The sequence below is a fragment of the Ylistrum balloti genome, unplaced genomic scaffold (assembly GCF_031769215.1).
Source record: "Ylistrum balloti isolate Yb309-2 unplaced genomic scaffold, AGI_CSIRO_Ybal_v1 Utg370634, whole genome shotgun sequence".
In the NCBI taxonomy this organism is placed as follows: domain Eukaryota; kingdom Metazoa; phylum Mollusca; class Bivalvia; order Pectinida; family Pectinidae; genus Ylistrum; species Ylistrum balloti.
In genome coordinates, this window is record NW_026782387.1 from 231,708 (window position 1) to 250,249 (window position 18,542).

Genomic DNA, 18,542 nt, shown 5'->3' on the forward strand with positions numbered 1-18,542 from the left:
TATCTACTTGGTCTACAACCACAATTACAGCATCTTAAATATATACAGGCCTATCTTAAAGAGGGCATCAACACAAGTTCTCCACAAATTGGCCATGAACGACACCACCCATGTGAGAATTTGATTTCCCCTCCACATGTATACCACGTCTGATCTAAAAATAGTCTGCACTTGGATATTAACTCACCAGTATCCAACACCACTGATAAAAAGTTTTCAATAGGAAATGAAGCGGATATGTTGATGCAAAGGAATGTGAAAATTATTCTCAATACATGTATAATGTTTTACATGTTCATGTCAGGTGGTTTTTATGGGCGCAAATTAAACTTATCCTTCATTTATAGGTCTAGAATATATATGAAACAATTAAAATTATGATTTGGGAGGACTGTGATCTCCTACCATTTCTCATTCCTAAATTTCAAAACAGGAACATCACATACGGTACAGATATAAAACCAGCACGTTGATAAATTATGTGTTGTGAACAAAGAATCTATATCTTACTTGTAGTCCTCCTTTTTGATGTTCAGCTAACATGTACATTATGTCCGACAAAAGTCAGGGGATGGGCTTATTACAGGACAATGAAATGGCATTCATCAGAACTGAACAATATTAGAAATTAGTAAGCATCCAAAGGTAAAGTAAAGCTAAACGAACAACATTCTTGTCATTACTATCCCACTACAGGTCAGGGTATGTCCATAACATTCATGCAAAGAAAGCAACTTTAACTAATGCATGAACCAAAAACAATGGTAGTCATCTGAACAGTCTCACCTCCCTCTGTAACGTATGATCGAATAACAACTCCAGATTTTATCTGTAAGGGGGACACAGCTAGACCCCCTGCCCCCAGTTTACACTGCTGTTTTAGACAGCAGTATTGATCTAAATAGCAGGGTGCCTTCTTTGTTCTGTACAAAATACAATATCAACCTCTGTGATATAGTGTACAGCCACACTAGAACCTGTCTGGAATCATACAGGGAAAAAAATTCAATTCTGACATCATATACAGTCTTTATAACATTTACTTTGTCATGTTCTTACATGAAAAATATCGTAATATTAGCTGAATCATGACATTAAATGCTGATAGATCAACAAGTCCTACTGAGTTAACATTTTTATCCAAAATAAGCCCATGTACGATAATTAATATGCCCATTAATACCTACTGCTCCTTATTAGAATTACGACTAAATGTATTTCATTGTTCTGTAATAAGCCACCTTTTGACTAGATTTTAATGAGTGGTAATGCGTTGTCACCCTCATGGGCTTATTGTAGATTAACAATACCAAGTACTGCCACATGGCCCATTGCTCTGCAAAGCTACATTTCTCAAAGACAGGGAAAGCTTTAGAGTGAGTGATGTAAACCTCACGATCTCTTGTGCACGTATGTACAAATATGTCGCTTTACTTTTCAAAAACTACTGCATACAGCAATTCAACTTCAAAATTCCTAAATGATCCGTATTTCAAATAATGATTCATTCTCCTACATGAATTCTCTTAACATGTTCAACCAACCACAATTTAGCCTAAATTGGCCCATTATTTTACTGACCCAAATCAATCCCAGCAGGCAATTGCAATGAAATTGCCATTACATTGATAACATGGTGGATAGAATACATAGATCTACCCAAACCAGAATGAAATATTGGCAGTGTGTACATGAGAACTGCCACAGTAGCTACCAGGAATAAGCGAACATCTGTCATTCTGCAGTAGAAATACTAGCAACTGAAGGGCTCACTAATCTACAGCAAGATCAATAATTCAACAACTCTCAATGAACACAAAGAATCCTGTTTTTTTTCCTGGGTGGTACATCTATTTTCCATGTGAAAAGTGAGCAGGAGGATTCGATCTCAACGTTTGTTACTGACTAGAGATTAGATCACTTTTGAAGACATTAATGTGATTTTAACATGAATGAAACTTTGTTTGAATAAATTTTGAATATCAACATCTCTACTACAGGAAAGCATTGATTCTCTTTAACCAGTTACTATATAATGTAGTCACAATACAATAACAACAAGGATGGTAAGATTGATGATCTTACATTGTAACTCACATACATGTATGGTACTGCTGAGCATCTGTCTCATTTGACCTTGCACAAGATTTTAATCTATGTATCAATCAAGATTTAATGTGACTACAAGCAATCAATATACCGAATACTATTTAATTGGGGAATGACTCAGAACACTGTCCTTGCACGGCATGAGGAAGAGATAACTGAGGAAAATCCTATCTTTCAAAAATGTAAAAAGATATTACCGCAAGGTGAATGTATTCCTCATTTCATAAGCAGATTAAATGGGACCAGAAAGTGAAGTACTGATCACAGGATTATGATTAATATACACTTGTGGTGTTATGGGATAGATATAGAACACAAGTAATAATTCGTTCAATGCCCTGAAAAATTTAACTTGTTTTAAAATACTTCCTCTGTTTCCCAGCTAAATTCCACCACAGTATAAATATCTGGCAATAGGCCCATCAGTCCAGGCCTGGTAATAACCTATCCATTGTTAGTGCAATGTTGAATAAAACCATGAGTAACCCTACATTCCTGGGTTTTTCCTGACCCTCAAAAATCTTCATTTTGATTCCTTAAATTAACAATGAACCCCGTAAAAATTAATAAAGTACATATTGTGAGAACATAGACACCCTTGAGAGTAAACCCTGCATTCAATCATAAAATTTGAAGTTTCCTGATCCAAAATTTACTGAATTTCAGAGATATCACCACCAAAGTAAAAAGAACATGATAATATATTACACAGTTCTTGTCAAATGACATTACAAGTAGGGCTGATAATAAAAATATGTGTTTCTACCAACTCAATACCAGGAAAAAATGGGGTACATCACCGTAGAAATCTCAAAGAGCTTCACTAATCAAGGAAATAGTCCTTATAGTCCTTCATTGACAATAAAAAATATTGAGTGGGATGGTATGGTTTACCGAAACACAGGTATTTTTAGGCCTTAGAATGTTGTCTGATGTGCCATCAAATACAGAATTCAGATCAAAGGAGCTGTTGAACTAACAAAGCCACATGTAAATCCATATAAATATCTATTATTGGATACCAAAGGTAGGCTATAATCCTGGATGTGTGAAGCCATTTCCCACCTTACTCTACCTCTTGATATACCAGAGTACCATAATAAGCTAATTATACTCAAATGTACCTAAGCTTCCGCCACATTTAATCAGAGCAGAACCAATACCTGCCAAACGTAACAAAGACAGAACTCAATTGAGAAGCCACTCTCCTCACCGCGACCACTACCTACATAGAGCTAATATAAAACAGGTGTCTACAGCCAAGAAACAACATCCACCCAAGTTCCCACCTTGTTTGTACAATAAATAGTTTAAATTTACAAGACTTAATTGAGGCCACATCAATGATGCTTCTCTCCTAATGACTCTTTGATGGAACACACAGGTAAACTGAAAATGCTTCTGTATCACCTGTCCATCCAACCTACCCTCAAACTAACAAGACTGAGTTTTAAGTCAACATTCTAGCTCTCACTCCAATTCGATAAGACCTCACCTTTTTGACAGTCAACCATTGTACATCATGTGATAAAGCATGTAAATAACTTGGCACAACAACAAACAGGTATGTCTTACCTGTGACATTGTGCCTAAAATAGCCATAGGATACTTCCTAAATAACATTACCTGACCAGATACACAACGACTTATAAGGATACTCCCACTCATGTCAGAAATAATTAATTGAGGTATGCATAATTTCTGCAATCAACACAGGACACCTTGAGAAAGGTTGTGTAGTATAATGTAATTTAAAGAGTTGTAGAATATAAAACAAATCTAGCTCTACAAAGAGCAAGATCAAGAGCTCAATTACTTTCAGGAATAAGAGGAGTGTGATCCTGTATAAAGTTTAACAATAAAAAGAAATTGCAACGGAAAATTTCAAATTCACAAAGCTCCACAACTTTATTCTCAACCAGGATTACTCTAGAGAAAATGATATTACGTACAGTAATATGTGGATTTGTTCAATTCAAAAAGTTTGGCTTTGAACTTATTGGTGAATTAACAGCTTGATGAATTGAATGTTGTAATGATTAAAAAAAGCAAACAAAAAAACAAAACAAAACAAAAATAATAGCAAATGACAATGTTGATTCCGTTACAATAATTCACCATGTCATATATTTTCCAAGTCTTGATGATATGAACAATAATGGTTGAAAAATCTAATTTATAATAATAGTAAGTAATTATACCCACTGACACTTTCATTGTGCTATCTAAAATGAGACCTATTTTTAATTGTCACTTATTCATTAATAAAAATTATGATTTTGTTAAACTCTTCATTTAAAGTCAAATGATATAATCACAAGAGGAGATTAGAATAAGAAAGGGGATACAAGTTTTTTACTTTAAAGACTGTCCAGGTTTTTGGTCTGACATGAAGGCCTGGCCAAAGTTAATGTTTCATGTAGGCCTGGCCAATTATTACTGCTAACATGCCAGGAAATACTAGTGCGAGGACATGGATTTTTTCATTTTTCAAATAGCTTTCAATAAAGATTTATACAGGAATATTATATTTCCTTCAGAATAGGCATGTGAAAACAACAAAAATAGCCTCAAAGTAGGCTGGATATATGTTCTAAATGTACGAAAATTGTGCTTATTTATTCAAGTGTTTAACATGTTATTCAGTTGAGCAAATCTTCTGTAGCAGACATTGTATGTTTTGGATTAAAATGATACAACAATATGTATAATTGTCATGTCTTTTTAAACCATTTTTTTGGAAAATGGCTACACGGTCCACAGAAGGGATACCAAACACCTTATTTGTTTTGCTTTTTGTCGGTTTTATAATGTATTTTACAAGCTAACATTGTTTGTGGTTTAGTATTTAGAACATCACATTCGAAATTTCCATATGATCTTTAACAAAGTAGCATAACTTGTCATGTGTTCTCAATTTGTTACCTTCTTAAATTACTATCATGAAACTGATATATGTCACTTCTGTTAGATAGCACATAAATTAAAATTTGTTTCTTATCTTTAATCATATGATCACTTTTTATGTATCAAAAATAGATTTCGGATCAAAATCATATTATCTAACATTGATAATGGAGTATATGATAAATAGTACATATATAGATATTCAAGCTTATGATACTTTAATTTCTGAAGTGTCTATACAAATTATACTATATGATCCACGACAAAAAAGGACATATAAAATGGTCCTATATGAATCATCCCTACACGCTCACAAATCATCGTGTTCTCGTTGACCCCATCACATGTGTATATTTCAATATTATTGAGGCACGTTCGCCATTACAAAACTCTCAAAATTTATTCTTCAATGATAATGTAAATAAAGTGTTCTGAAAGAGAGCCATTAAACGGGGTGTCTGCTTCACCTGGGTGTATAAATAGGGCCATAGGCCTATTCTTATACCCACAGGGCAAGGGGAATACACAAATCTGTTTACATCGAGCTGATCTGGACATCTTCGTAAACAAACAAAAATCCATGTGTATTCAGAACAGGTATCGGGGTCGATTAATCATTTCACATATCTGGGACTTTTTGTTCTTGTGGTAAACATTAGATTAGAAGCGACCATTCATAGGTACTACGGAACAACGTGTTGGTGTATTCACATTCCCCCGAACAAGTATCACTGTAGGCCCTTGTATCTGTGTGTGCACTTACCTTGAAATTGGCGGTGCAGCTGCCCAACAAGAGCACTGCTACCGTCAGAAAGAGTAACTTCCAATTCATCACACCCCTGTACGCGCTCTGTCTGATTACAATACTCCAAACCAAACGAAATAAGATAAAATTAAGGGTCCAAACGAACTAGTAAACGATAACAGCACCACTAAATCCCACACTTCTATCTTTCCTGGCTTCCGGAACTACATTACTTCCATCACGAAAATATTAATCCGCCTTTGTAAGTAACCTGTTCATTTCATTTAGAACTGGTACAGGATTGATGGACTACCAGTCTCTCATTTGATATGGCATGTCTACCTCGTTCTTTTATCCCCTTTCTTGTAACGTAAAAATCTGGAAGTTAGTGAATAAATAATGATGGACTATTTTCATGCGTATTGTTTATTTTTGCAATTTTTACGTCACTTCCGTATCGGATACCCGAAGAATGCCATTCGTTAAAAGGCCCCTGAAGGTCTTGTCAATGTTCTTAATATCAAATTGATATTAAAAAATAATAAAGCATTTTTAACAACACAATCTTGCCATATAATTGATTTTTCTGACAAACTTCGCAAGAATTGACAATAAATCACGAAATCAATTAGTTTGTCGAACTGGAGCAGGTGACCGCCCCTGCAAACGCCTCTTGTGTACCCGTTATGCCCACATGGGTTTTTGACACCATAACGAAACAACAACAATATTGACCTATATGACGCTATTAGATTTCCTTTCTCGATGGCCAATTAGAAATAAGTACGTTTTAAACGATTCTTGGAAGTTAAAATAAAATCCCCAAAAATTACAATAGTCTATAAATGAATATATTTACTTTAACGAAAATATGTGTTCTTTCAGTTTCATTTTTCGATATTAAAATCACTATTTTGATACATAATGACGCTTGTATATACCATTGGTTATCAGTACTGAAATTTACGGTGTTATTATAGAAACTTACACGCATATTTGATTATGAAACGTGTATGGTAGTGCGTACACGTTTTACTGATACTTTGATATTTAGTTTCAGGAAATTTTAACTTGATATTGTCGAGATTTTTTCCCTATGTTTTTATATTATCGTATGATATGTGATGATAATTTGAATCTATATCTTTCCAGTGCACGTGTATTACACATTTAAACTAATTTGTACAACATAATACTTACCTTTAATCACTCTCATTGTGAGGTAATGGTACTGGTCATTACTCAGTTATAAATATTTTTTTGCAATGAAATATAATGGTTATGTACCTGATGTTTTTTGTCGGACGATGCAGCACATGAAAACGCACGTACTTTTCAGTTCGACCTTGGTTCGATTTCCCGATCGAACGTGAAAAGATAACTTGCCCGACCACGTAGGTTTTCCTATGATACTCCCACGGTAAAACCCAAAGCGCTAACATGAGTGATGATGATAAGCTATATATAATCTTGTTTTGCAATTTCTGTAAAATCAATAAAATTTTACATTCACATATAGAAAATTTCTCGAGTTACTTAAAGCCTAAAATACACACTGAACACAAAACACATACTCCCACATCCTTATTTCTATGACGTTTGGAAAGTTGATTAATATGGATGGTATTATTCCCCTTTTGTGAAACTTCATTTTCGCTGACTAAAACCAAGTCGAAACTTTTGACGCGATCAGAATGAAAAAAAAATGGTATACATTGTAGGTATTTGTACAGAGGGACCATAAAACGTGTTACAGTCTTGATGACTGGACTTATCTTGGTCTGTTTCACAGGGACCTGAAAATTGGTGGTTTTGGCGAGTTATATTAAAATTTATTAAAAATGACCACCTTATTCACTTAGAGTGTAACAAATTCCCAGATTCCCAAGGCGAAATATAGGTATGGATATCTAGCACTTTAACTGGCTGTGGATAGATCACTCGTGCACGGACTGTTCTTCCTGGTAAAGCTCTACTGATCAAATAGCTGATTTCAGCGCTTATTTCAATGTGCAAACGACGTTTTTATTACCCTAAATCATCTTAAATAGCTAATACATATGCTTATCAATATTACCAGAAAAATATAGAAATCGTCGTCTAACTAGATAAAAATGGGAATTTATTAATTCTTTTTCAGATGAAACGAAAATTTGTAAACGGCATTAATAAATGGTTAAGACGGGTGAAAATTCCACATTTTCTGTAATTTGAAACAACATTTCCGGGTGGATTTCATCTTCAGGTCTGATGTAATACTTGGAATTCAGCGTCCATATATCGTACATATGTATATGATATTTTATTCATTTCACAACAATTGCGAAATAAGTTACGCGCGAGGGTTTTCCTCGGGGAAGAAAGAAGGGTTTCCAGCGGAAACCAATATCGTCGATCGGGTGACCTCATATCTTTTCCACGTCCGCACGAGATATCTAAGTGCTTAACCATTGCAACACTCAGTCACTACGTTATTAGTAGAAACGACACCAACGTCGTCATATTTTAAAACTTTATTTTTTATCCATTGTTATATGTGAAATATGTTTTAAAATAAATTCATGTCTGTGTGCTCAGAGTTGACAGTAGAGAGAGAGAGAGAGAGAGAGGGGGGGGGGGAGTTTGTATCTAAAAGAGGTCAGAATATTTTTATTGAGTTTTCAACACACCAGACAGCGTTTGAAGAAATAACGAGTATTAGAGGCCGATTTTTCCTTAACAAAACACAAATTAGACGAAAAACTCGAAGTGACATCTCACGGATCCTATTCTTTTTACTTCGTCTGTTTTGTGATCCAATTCAAAATGGAATGAAACTAAGTTTATATCTACATCACGCATTGTATTACAAGCTTATTAGTGACATCATTCTCGATTTACATGTAAAAACAACCAGCTATGTTTCGAACATGTGACTGACCTGATACCACGGGCGTTTGTAAGGTGTTCAAGCTTGTCAAAAGGCGCGAAACACAACGATGACATGAGACTTATGATTTTGCAAAAGACACACAAGTGAATAGCACATTTTGATACAAAATAAAAGTTAGATACAGTAGAAAAAAATGGAAGTCAAGGAGGTGACTGTGGAAAAATAAAACTGATTTCTGAGATGGGGAGATGCACTAGCCCCCAAAATTAATTAATATTTAATTTTCATATATGTGATAATTTAAGAATAACGTCTAGGTACAAGTGTATATTCCGAACAGTGACACTATTCGAATGAATTGAAAAGTGGCACACAGGTTACGGCAAACGAAGTCTCTGAAAATCACGAAAACTAACTGTGTCTTCCAAAGAAAGATAACTCGGAATTTATAACAAGCCGCGCAATGATTTCATTCATCTTCAAGCTGTATAGCATCATAGGATAAAACCCGTTGTAAAAATTATGGAGTAGAAATTGGAGAAAACTACTCACGGCTTTTAACTTTTATTTTAAAAAAGGAATAGAAAATGAGAACAGCTATGACCGAGAGATTAATTAAGTGTTTTTGAGTACCTTACCTCTATATGTATGCACACGATACAATGGGAGACAAATATTATTTAATCCTGAAACAGCTGAAATGTGCGAACAGCGTGAAGTATTCACTCTTATACTGTTTGATATCGTAGGAGCCGACTAATGCGAGTATCTCATGCAAAATCTTGTGTTTCCCGGCTGAGGTTACTAGTACGCAGGAATGTCACGAGGAACCTGAGTAATTTTTCCACCGAGTTTTGTTACCGTGAGGAGACATTGAAGAAAGCAAAACAAAATGCTACTTTCCTTAAGGCTTAGCCATATTTCGACATTGTGAGGACGTAAATCATCGCCAAAATTATATTTAAAAAAACCGGGAAAACGTTATTTTGATTGCAGTAGTTACATTATAGAGATACTCGTATTTGCATTTCCTTTCTACTTCAACCATGAACAGTAAGACAATCCCACCCAACCTCTGAGGAATCACGCAACACTTTCAATGTCAAATGAATGTAAAGCGAGCGAGGACTTTGTTCGGGAACTCTTCAGAGTGATCGTCAAATTGCAGTGAAACCGGATGTGAGTACGTATATATTATAACAATAGTTCAAGTACCACTTATATAGACTAACCACAAACTTAAATAGCTATACAGATGTCGTGACTATCACGAGGCGTACTGCTTCAAGTGGTACAATGGCGAGGAAACGATCAAACCAACGAAACAAAACTTGAACAGACAAAGATGAGAAATGAAAAGAAGGCTGATGCAAAATATACAATTATGAAATATACTATCAACGGTGTAGATAACTGAGGGATATAATATCCACGGTGTAGATAGCTGAGGGATATATTATCCACGGTGTAGATAGCTGAGGGATATAATATCCACGGTGTAGATAGCTGAGGGATATAATATCCACGGTGTAGATAGCTGAGGGATATAATATCCACGGTGAAGATAGCTGAGGGATATAATATCCACGGTGTAGATAGCTGAGAAATATAATATCCACGGTGTAGATAGCTGAGGGATATAATATCCACGGTGTAGATAGCTGAGGGATATAATATCCACGGTGTAGATATCTGAGGGATATAATATCCACAGTGTAGATAGCTGAGGGATATAATATCCACGATGTAGATAGCTGAGAGATATAATATCCACGGTGTAGATAGCTGAGGGATATAATATCCACGGTGTAGATAACTGAGGGATATAATATCCACGGTGTAGATAGCTGAGGGATATAATATCCACGGTGTAGATAGCTGAGGGATATAATATCCACGGTGTAGATAACTGAGGGATATAATATCCACGGTGTAGATAGCTGAGGGATATAATATCCACGGTGTAGATATCTGAGGGATATAATATCCACAGTGTAGATAGCTGAGGGATATAATATCCACGGTGTAGATAGCTGAGGGATATAATATCCACGGTGTAGATAGCTGATTGATATAATATCCACGGTGTAGATAGCTGAGGGATATAATATCCACGGTGTAGATAGCTGATTGATATAATATCCACGGTGTAGATAGCTGAGGGATATAATATCCACGGTGTAGATAGCTGGGGGATATAATATCCACGGTGTAGATAGCTGAGGGATATAATATCCACGGTGTAGATAGCTGAGGGATATAATATGCACGGTGTAGATAGCTAAGGCATATAATATCCACGGTGTAGATATCTGAGGGATATAATATCCACGGTGTAGATAGCTGAGGGATATAATATCCACGGTGTAGATAGCTGAGGGATATAATATCCACGGTGTAGATAGCTGAGGGATATAATATCCACGGTGTAGATAGCTGAGGGATATAATATCCACGGTGTAGATAGCTGAGGGATATAATATCCACGGTGTAGATAGTTGAGGGATATAATATCCACGGTGCAGATAACTGAGGGATATAATATCCACGGTGTAGATAGCTGAGGGATATAATATCCACGGTGTAGATAGCTGAGGGATATAATATCCACGGTGTAGATAGCTGAGGGATATAATATCCACGGTGTAGATAGCTGAGGGATATAATATCCACGGTGTAGATAGCTGAGGGATATAATATCCACGGTGTAGATAGCTGAGGGATATAATATCCACGGTGTAGATAGCTCAGGGATATAATATCCAGATATCTGAGGGATATAATATCCACGGTGTAGATAGCTGAGGGATATAATATCCACGGTGTAGATAGCTGAGGGATATAATATCCACGGTGTAGATAGCTGAGGGATATAATATCCACGTGTAGATGTAGATATAATATCCAGTAGATAGCTGAGGGATATAATATCCACGGTGTAGATAGCTGATTGATATAATATCCACGGTGTAGATAGCTGAGGGATATAATATCGCCGGTGTAGATAGCTGAGGGATATAATATCCACGGTGTAGATAGCTGAGGGATATAATATCCACGGTGTAGATAGCTGAGGGATATAATATCCACGGTGTAGATAGCTGAGGGATATAATATCCACGGTGTAGATAGCTGATTGATATAATATCCACGGTGTAGATATCTGAGGGATATAATATCCACGGTGTAGATAGCTGAGGGATATAATATCCACGGTGTAGATAGCTGATTGATATAATATCCACGGTGTAGATAGCTGAGGGATATAATATCGCCGGTGTAGATAGCTGAGGGATATCTGAGGATATAATATCCACGGTGTAGATAGCTGAGGGATATAATATCCACGGTGTAGATATCTGAGGGATATAATATCCACGGTGTAGATTGCTGAGGGATATAATATCCACGGTGTAGATAGCTAAGGAATATAATATCCACGGTGTAGATAGCTGAGGGATATAATATCCACGGTGTAGATAGCTGAGGGATATAATATCCACGGTGTAGATAGCTGAGGGATATAATATCCACGGTGTAGATAGCTAAGGGATATAATATTCACGGTGTAGATAGCTAAGGCATATAATATTCACGGTGTAGATAGCTGAGGGATATAATATCCACGGTGTAGATAGCTGAGGGATATAATATCCACGGTGTAGATAGCTGAGGGATATAATATCCACGGTGTAGATAGTTGAGGGATATAATATCCACGGTGTAGATAGCTCAGGGATATAATATCCAGATAGCTGAGGGATATAATATCCACGGTGTAGATAACTGAGGGATATAATATCCACGGTGTAGATATCTGAGGGATATAATATCCACGGTGTTGATAGCTAAGGCATATAATATTCACGGTGTAGATAGCTAAGGCATATAATATTCACGGTGTAGATAGCTGAGGGATATAATATCCACGGTGTAGATAGCTGAGGGATATAATATCCACGGTGTAGATAGCTGAGGGATATAATATCCACGGTGTAGATAGCTGAGGGATATAATATCCACGGTGTAGATAGCTGAGGGATATAATATCCACGGTGTAGATAGCTAAGGCATATAATATTCACGGTGTAGATAGCTGAGGGATATAATATGCACGGTGTAGATATCTGAGGGATATAATATCCACGGTGTAGATAGCTGAGGGATATAATATGCACGGTGTAGATATCTAAGGCATATAATATTCACGGTGTAGATAGCTAAGGCATATAATATCCACGGTGTAGATAGCTGAGGGATATAATATTCACGGTGTAGATAGCTAAGGCATATAATATTCACGGTGTAGATAGCTGAGGGATATAATATCCACGGTGTAGATATCTAAGGGATATAATATTCACGGTGTAGATAGCTAAGGCATATAATATTCACGGTGTAGATAGCTGAGGGATATAATATGCACGGTGTAGATATCTGAGGGATATAATATCCACGGTGTAGATATCTGAGGGATATAATATCCACGGTGTTGATAGCTAAGGCATATAATATTCACGGTGTAGATAGCTGAGGGATATAATATCCACGGTGTAGATATCTAAGGGATATAATATTCACGGTGTAGATAGCTAAGGCATATAATATTCACGGTGTAGATAGCTGAGAGATATAATATCCACGGTGTAGATAGCTGAGGGATATAATATGCACGGTGTAGATATCTGAGGGATATAATATCCACGGTGAAGATAACTGAGGGATATAATATCCACGGTGTAGCTGTGTAGATATCTGAGGGATATGATATCCACGGTGTAGATAGCTGAGAGATTTGATATCCCTGGTGTAGATATCTGAGGGATATAATATCCACGGTGTAGATATCTGATTGATATAATATCCACGGTGTAGATAGCTGAGGCATATAATATTCACGGTGAAGATAGCTGTGGGATATAATATCCACGGTGTAGCTGTGTAGATATCTGAGGGATATGATATCCACGGTGTAGATAGTTGAGAGATTTGATATCCCTGGTGTAGATATCTGAGGGATATAATATCCACGGTGTAGATATCTGATTGATATAATATCCACGGTGTAGATAGCTGAGGCATATAATATTCATGGTGAAAAATAAGAAGATAACAACAGCTCATTACAACAGGAGACGAGTTGGTAGAGCAACTGGACACGGTTCAGTTACGAAAGGTAGGATGGTTGCATTACAATTAAATGCGCTATAAATGTAACATAAAGCGACGTGTTCTGAAAGGCATGCACATACAATGTTATTTAATTTTTTTCTTTCGGCTTCATGTCATTTTTATTTGTTGAATCCATCGACATTTGTCACAATTTTACGATATGCCTTTTAGCTATGTATATACATTGAACTAGTAAACATATAGCTTTTCTTATGTCGTCATGTTGCTCTGCTAACGATGGAGGGATTCCAACGGTCTGATAGTGCTTTAAAACAGGATAATTAATGAGAACAAATCAGGGACTTTCAAAAACGTACACCAAACACAGAAACTGACAATGTATTAACCAGAGTAATTATTTCTTACATCGGTTTATTTGCCTAGAATTATATAAACGCGATGATGAGTATTTTGATGTATGTAAAACATTTTATGATGAAATAAATACCTGTTTTAGACAAACTGAATGACTATTTACACATTTTCTTTAGAAATGCATAATGAAGCATTACAGCAATAAACTTGATTTTGGACGTAGTGATTGTGATATTTGCCGCGATACAGAATTACCTTTGTGAGGCGACCAATGTGGTGACAGGTGTGCGGGAACATTGAAGTCTGAGTAATCATTTTAAGGGAATGAAACATAGAGTCATCTGTGACATGTATATCCTTTTAAAATATCTCACGCACGTGTCATTACGAAACTTTTCACGTGCGACAAGACGAAAAAAGGCAGCTACGGAAAATAAACACCCACGCACGTACGTTTGAAAAGCCGTACTTTGTGTGAACTAACAAGAATATCATCTTTCAGGATACAAATGAGGAAGTGTTATCGGAGACAATTTTACAACGTTTTTATTGTATAAATGCCAACAAGATTGCTGAAAGCACACACATAAAATATTGTGAGGGTCTTCGTTAATTTACACTGATAATAAAAATTACAAAACAGATTGGTAAAAGCTGATGTACTATCCCACTTCAATAAAAGGAAAAGTTGTTAATAAACCATCTTGAAGAATTTTTTAAAGCCAGAATTCCCTGCAAGGCCTCTGGAGATTAGTTTTTATGGAACAATAGCTATCGATATTCATTGTGTTTATTCCATTTATATAATCTGTCCATTTGTTTGAGATGTGATGAGAATAAAATTGCAGATTAGATGTATATTGTCGAATGGTACTGAATCTCGAGGATAGATTTTCCTTATTAATACAACATAATGTCTTTCTATTGTAATTCTGATTTTTAATGATAGTTAATATATGAAAATGTCAATTTTCAATGTACGGTGTATATGTATCAATATTTGTAATGTGAAATTGAGAATTTGTTTTACATGCTAAATAGATGGAAAAGCTAGGAAATAAATGATATTTGAAGTACACCATGTTATCTTGTAGTTTCTGTGACATAGAGCTTGGAAAGTAGTCAACTGGGCCAGTAACACTTCATAAGTAGTCACCTGTCCTAGTCACTCTTCATCAGTAGTCACCTGGCCTACTCACACTTCATAAATAGTCACCTTGCCGAGTCACACTTCATAAGTAGTCACCTGGCCTACTCACACTTCATAAGTAGTCACCTGGCCTAGTCACATTTCCGTAGTAGTCACCTTGTCTAGTCACTCTTCATCAGTAGTCAACTGGCATAGTCACATTTCATATGTAGTCACCTAGCCAACTCACACTTCATAAGGAGTCACCAGGCCTACTCACACTTCATAAAGAGTCACCTGGCCTACTCACACTTCATAAGTAGTCACCTAGCCAACTCACACTTCATAAGGAGTCACCTAGCCAACTCACACTTCATAAAGAGTCACCTGGCCTAGTCACATTTCCGTAGTAGTCACCTTGTCTAGTCACTCTTCATCAGTAGTCAATTGGCCTAGGCACACTTCATAAATAGTCACCTGGCCTAGTCACACTTCATAAGGAGTCACCAGGCCTAGTCACACTTCATAAGTAATCAATTGGCCTGCTCACATTTCATACGTAGTCACCTGGCCTAGTCACACTTCATACGTAGTCAACTGGCATAGTCACACTTCATATGTAGTCACCTAGCCAACTCACACTTCATAAGGAGTCACCTGGCCTACTCACACTTCATAAGTAGTAAATTGGCCTACTCACATTTCATAAGTAGTCACCTGGCCTAGTCACACTTCATACGTAGTCCACTGGCATAGTCACACTTCATATGTAGTCACCTAGCCAACTCACACTTCATAAGGAGTCACCTGGCCTACTCACACTTCATAAGTAGTAAATTGGCCTACTCACATTTCATAAGTAGTCACCTGGCCTAGGCACACTTCATACGTAGTCAACTGGCATAGTCACACTTCATATGTTGTCACCTAGCCAACTCACACTTCATAAGGAGTCACCTGGCCTACTCACACTTCATAAGTAGTCACCTGGCCTACTCACACTTCATAAGTAGTCACCTGGCCTAGTCACACTTCATATGTAGTCACCTGGCCTAGTCACACTTCATAAGTAGTCACCTGACCTAGTCACTCTTGATCCGTAGTCAATTGGCCTAGTCACACTTCATATGTAGTCACCTGGCCAACTCACACTTCATAAAGAGTCACCTGTCCTACTCACACTTCATAAGTAGTCACATGGCCTAGTCACACTTCATAAGTATTCACCTGGCCTAGTCACATAAATAGTCACCTGGCCTAGTCACAAAAGTAATCACCTAGCCAATTCACACTTCTTAAAGAGTCACCTGTCCTAGTCACTCTTCATCAGTAGTCAATTGGCCTAGTCACACTTCATAAATAGTCACCTTGCCGAGTCACACTTCATAAGGAGTCACCTGGCCTACTCACACTTCATAAGTAGTCACCTGGCCTAGTCACACTTCCGTAGTAGTCACCTGACCTCGTCACACTTCATCAGTAGCCACCTGGCCTACTCATATTTCATACGTAGTCACCTGGCATAGTCACACTTCATAAGTAGTCACCTGGCCTAGTCACATTTCCGTAGTAGTCACCTTGTCTAGTCACTCTTCATCAGTAGTCAACTGGCATAGTCACATTTCATATGTAGTCACCTAGCCAACTCACACTTCATAAGGAGTCACCAGGCCTACTCACACTTCATAAAGAGTCACCTGGCCTACTCACACTTCATAAGTAGTCACCTAGCCAACTCACACTTCATAAGGAGTCACCTAGCCAACTCACACTTCATAAAGAGTCACCTGGCCTAGTCACATTTCCGTAGTAGTCACCTTGTCTAGTCACTCTTCATCAGTAGTCAATTGGCCTAGGCACACTTCATAAATAGTCACCTGGCCTAGTCACACTTCATAAGGAGTCACCAGGCCTAGTCACACTTCATAAGTAATCAATTGGCCTGCTCACATTTCATACGTAGTCACCTGGCCTAGTCACACTTCATACGTAGTCAACTGGCATAGTCACACTTCATATGTAGTCACCTAGCCAACTCACACTTCATAAGGAGTCACCTGGCCTACTCACACTTCATAAGTAGTAAATTGGCCTACTCACATTTCATAAGTAGTCACCTGGCCTAGGCACACTTCATACGTAGTCAACTGCATAGTCACACTTCATATGTTGTCACCTAGCCAACTCACACTTCATAAGGAGTCACCTGGCCTACTCACACTTCATAAGTAGTCACCTGGCCTACTCACACTTCATAAGTAGTCACCTGGCCTAGTCACACTTCATATGTAGTCACCTGGCCTAGTCACACTTCATAAGTAGTCACCTGACCTAGTCACTCTTGATCCGTAGTCAATTGGCCTAGTCACACTTCATATGTAGTCACCTGGCCAACTCACACTTCATAAAGAGTCACCTGTCCTACTCACACTTCATAAGTAGTCACATGGCCTAGTCACACTTCATAAGTATTCACCTGGCCTAGTCACATAAATAGTCACCTGGCCTAGTCACAAAAGTAATCACCTGGCCTAGTCACACTTCATACGTAGTCAACTGGCCTAGTCACACTTCATACGTAGTCACCTAGCCAATTCACACTTCTTAAAGAGTCACCTGTCCTAGTCACTCTTCATCAGTAGTCAATTGGCCTAGTCACACTTCATAAATAGTCACCTTGCCGAGTCACACTTCATAAGGAGTCACCTGGCCTACTCACACTTCATAAGTAGTCACCTGGCCTAGTCACACTTCCGTAGTAGTCACCTGACCTCGTCACACTTCATCAGTAGCCACCTGGCCTACTCATATTTCATACGTAGTCACCTGGCATAGTCACACTTCCTTAGTAGTCACCTGACCTAGTCACACTTCCTTAGTAGTCATCTGGCCCAATCACACCACACCAGTGGTTTCCTAGCCAAGTTATAATATACCAATTGATACATTGCCAAGTCACATCACAACAGTAATCATCAGCCAAGTCACAATATACCAGTGATCATCCGGCTCTGCCACCAACGTATATTAGATCCACTTCAGGAAACATGATGTCGTACGACATAGTTTAGCGATATCTGATTGAAGTTTTTCGTTGAAAGTATTCAGTTTTCAGTCCATAAGAATCGCGTTTTAGAAATGAATAACAGAGTCGGCGTTAATTCGCCGAGACCAGTTCGGTGGCAGTTTCGGTCAATTCATTAGTGTGGCGTTCAACGTGTCTCTGCTGACCAACAATCACTAGGCCAAAAGATCAATAAAGAGATGACCACGAGGGATTATAGAAAGCATTG

General features: G+C 37.4%; 1 protein-coding gene across 3 annotated transcripts in view; it reads right to left on the reverse strand.

Annotated features, from left to right (window-relative positions):
- Positions 1-5,968, reverse strand: part of LOC132557160 (uncharacterized) — a 61,253-nt gene extending 55,285 nt beyond the window's left edge. For all 3 annotated transcript variants that reach the window (XM_060221652.1, XM_060221653.1, XM_060221651.1), the window contains exon 1: positions 5,780-5,968. In XM_060221652.1, the coding sequence (XP_060077635.1) occupies positions 5,780-5,848 (69 nt within the window). In that variant the 5' untranslated portion in view covers positions 5,849-5,968. The remainder of the gene's footprint in view (positions 1-5,779) is intronic.
- Between the last annotated feature and the right edge of the window lie 12,574 nt (positions 5,969-18,542).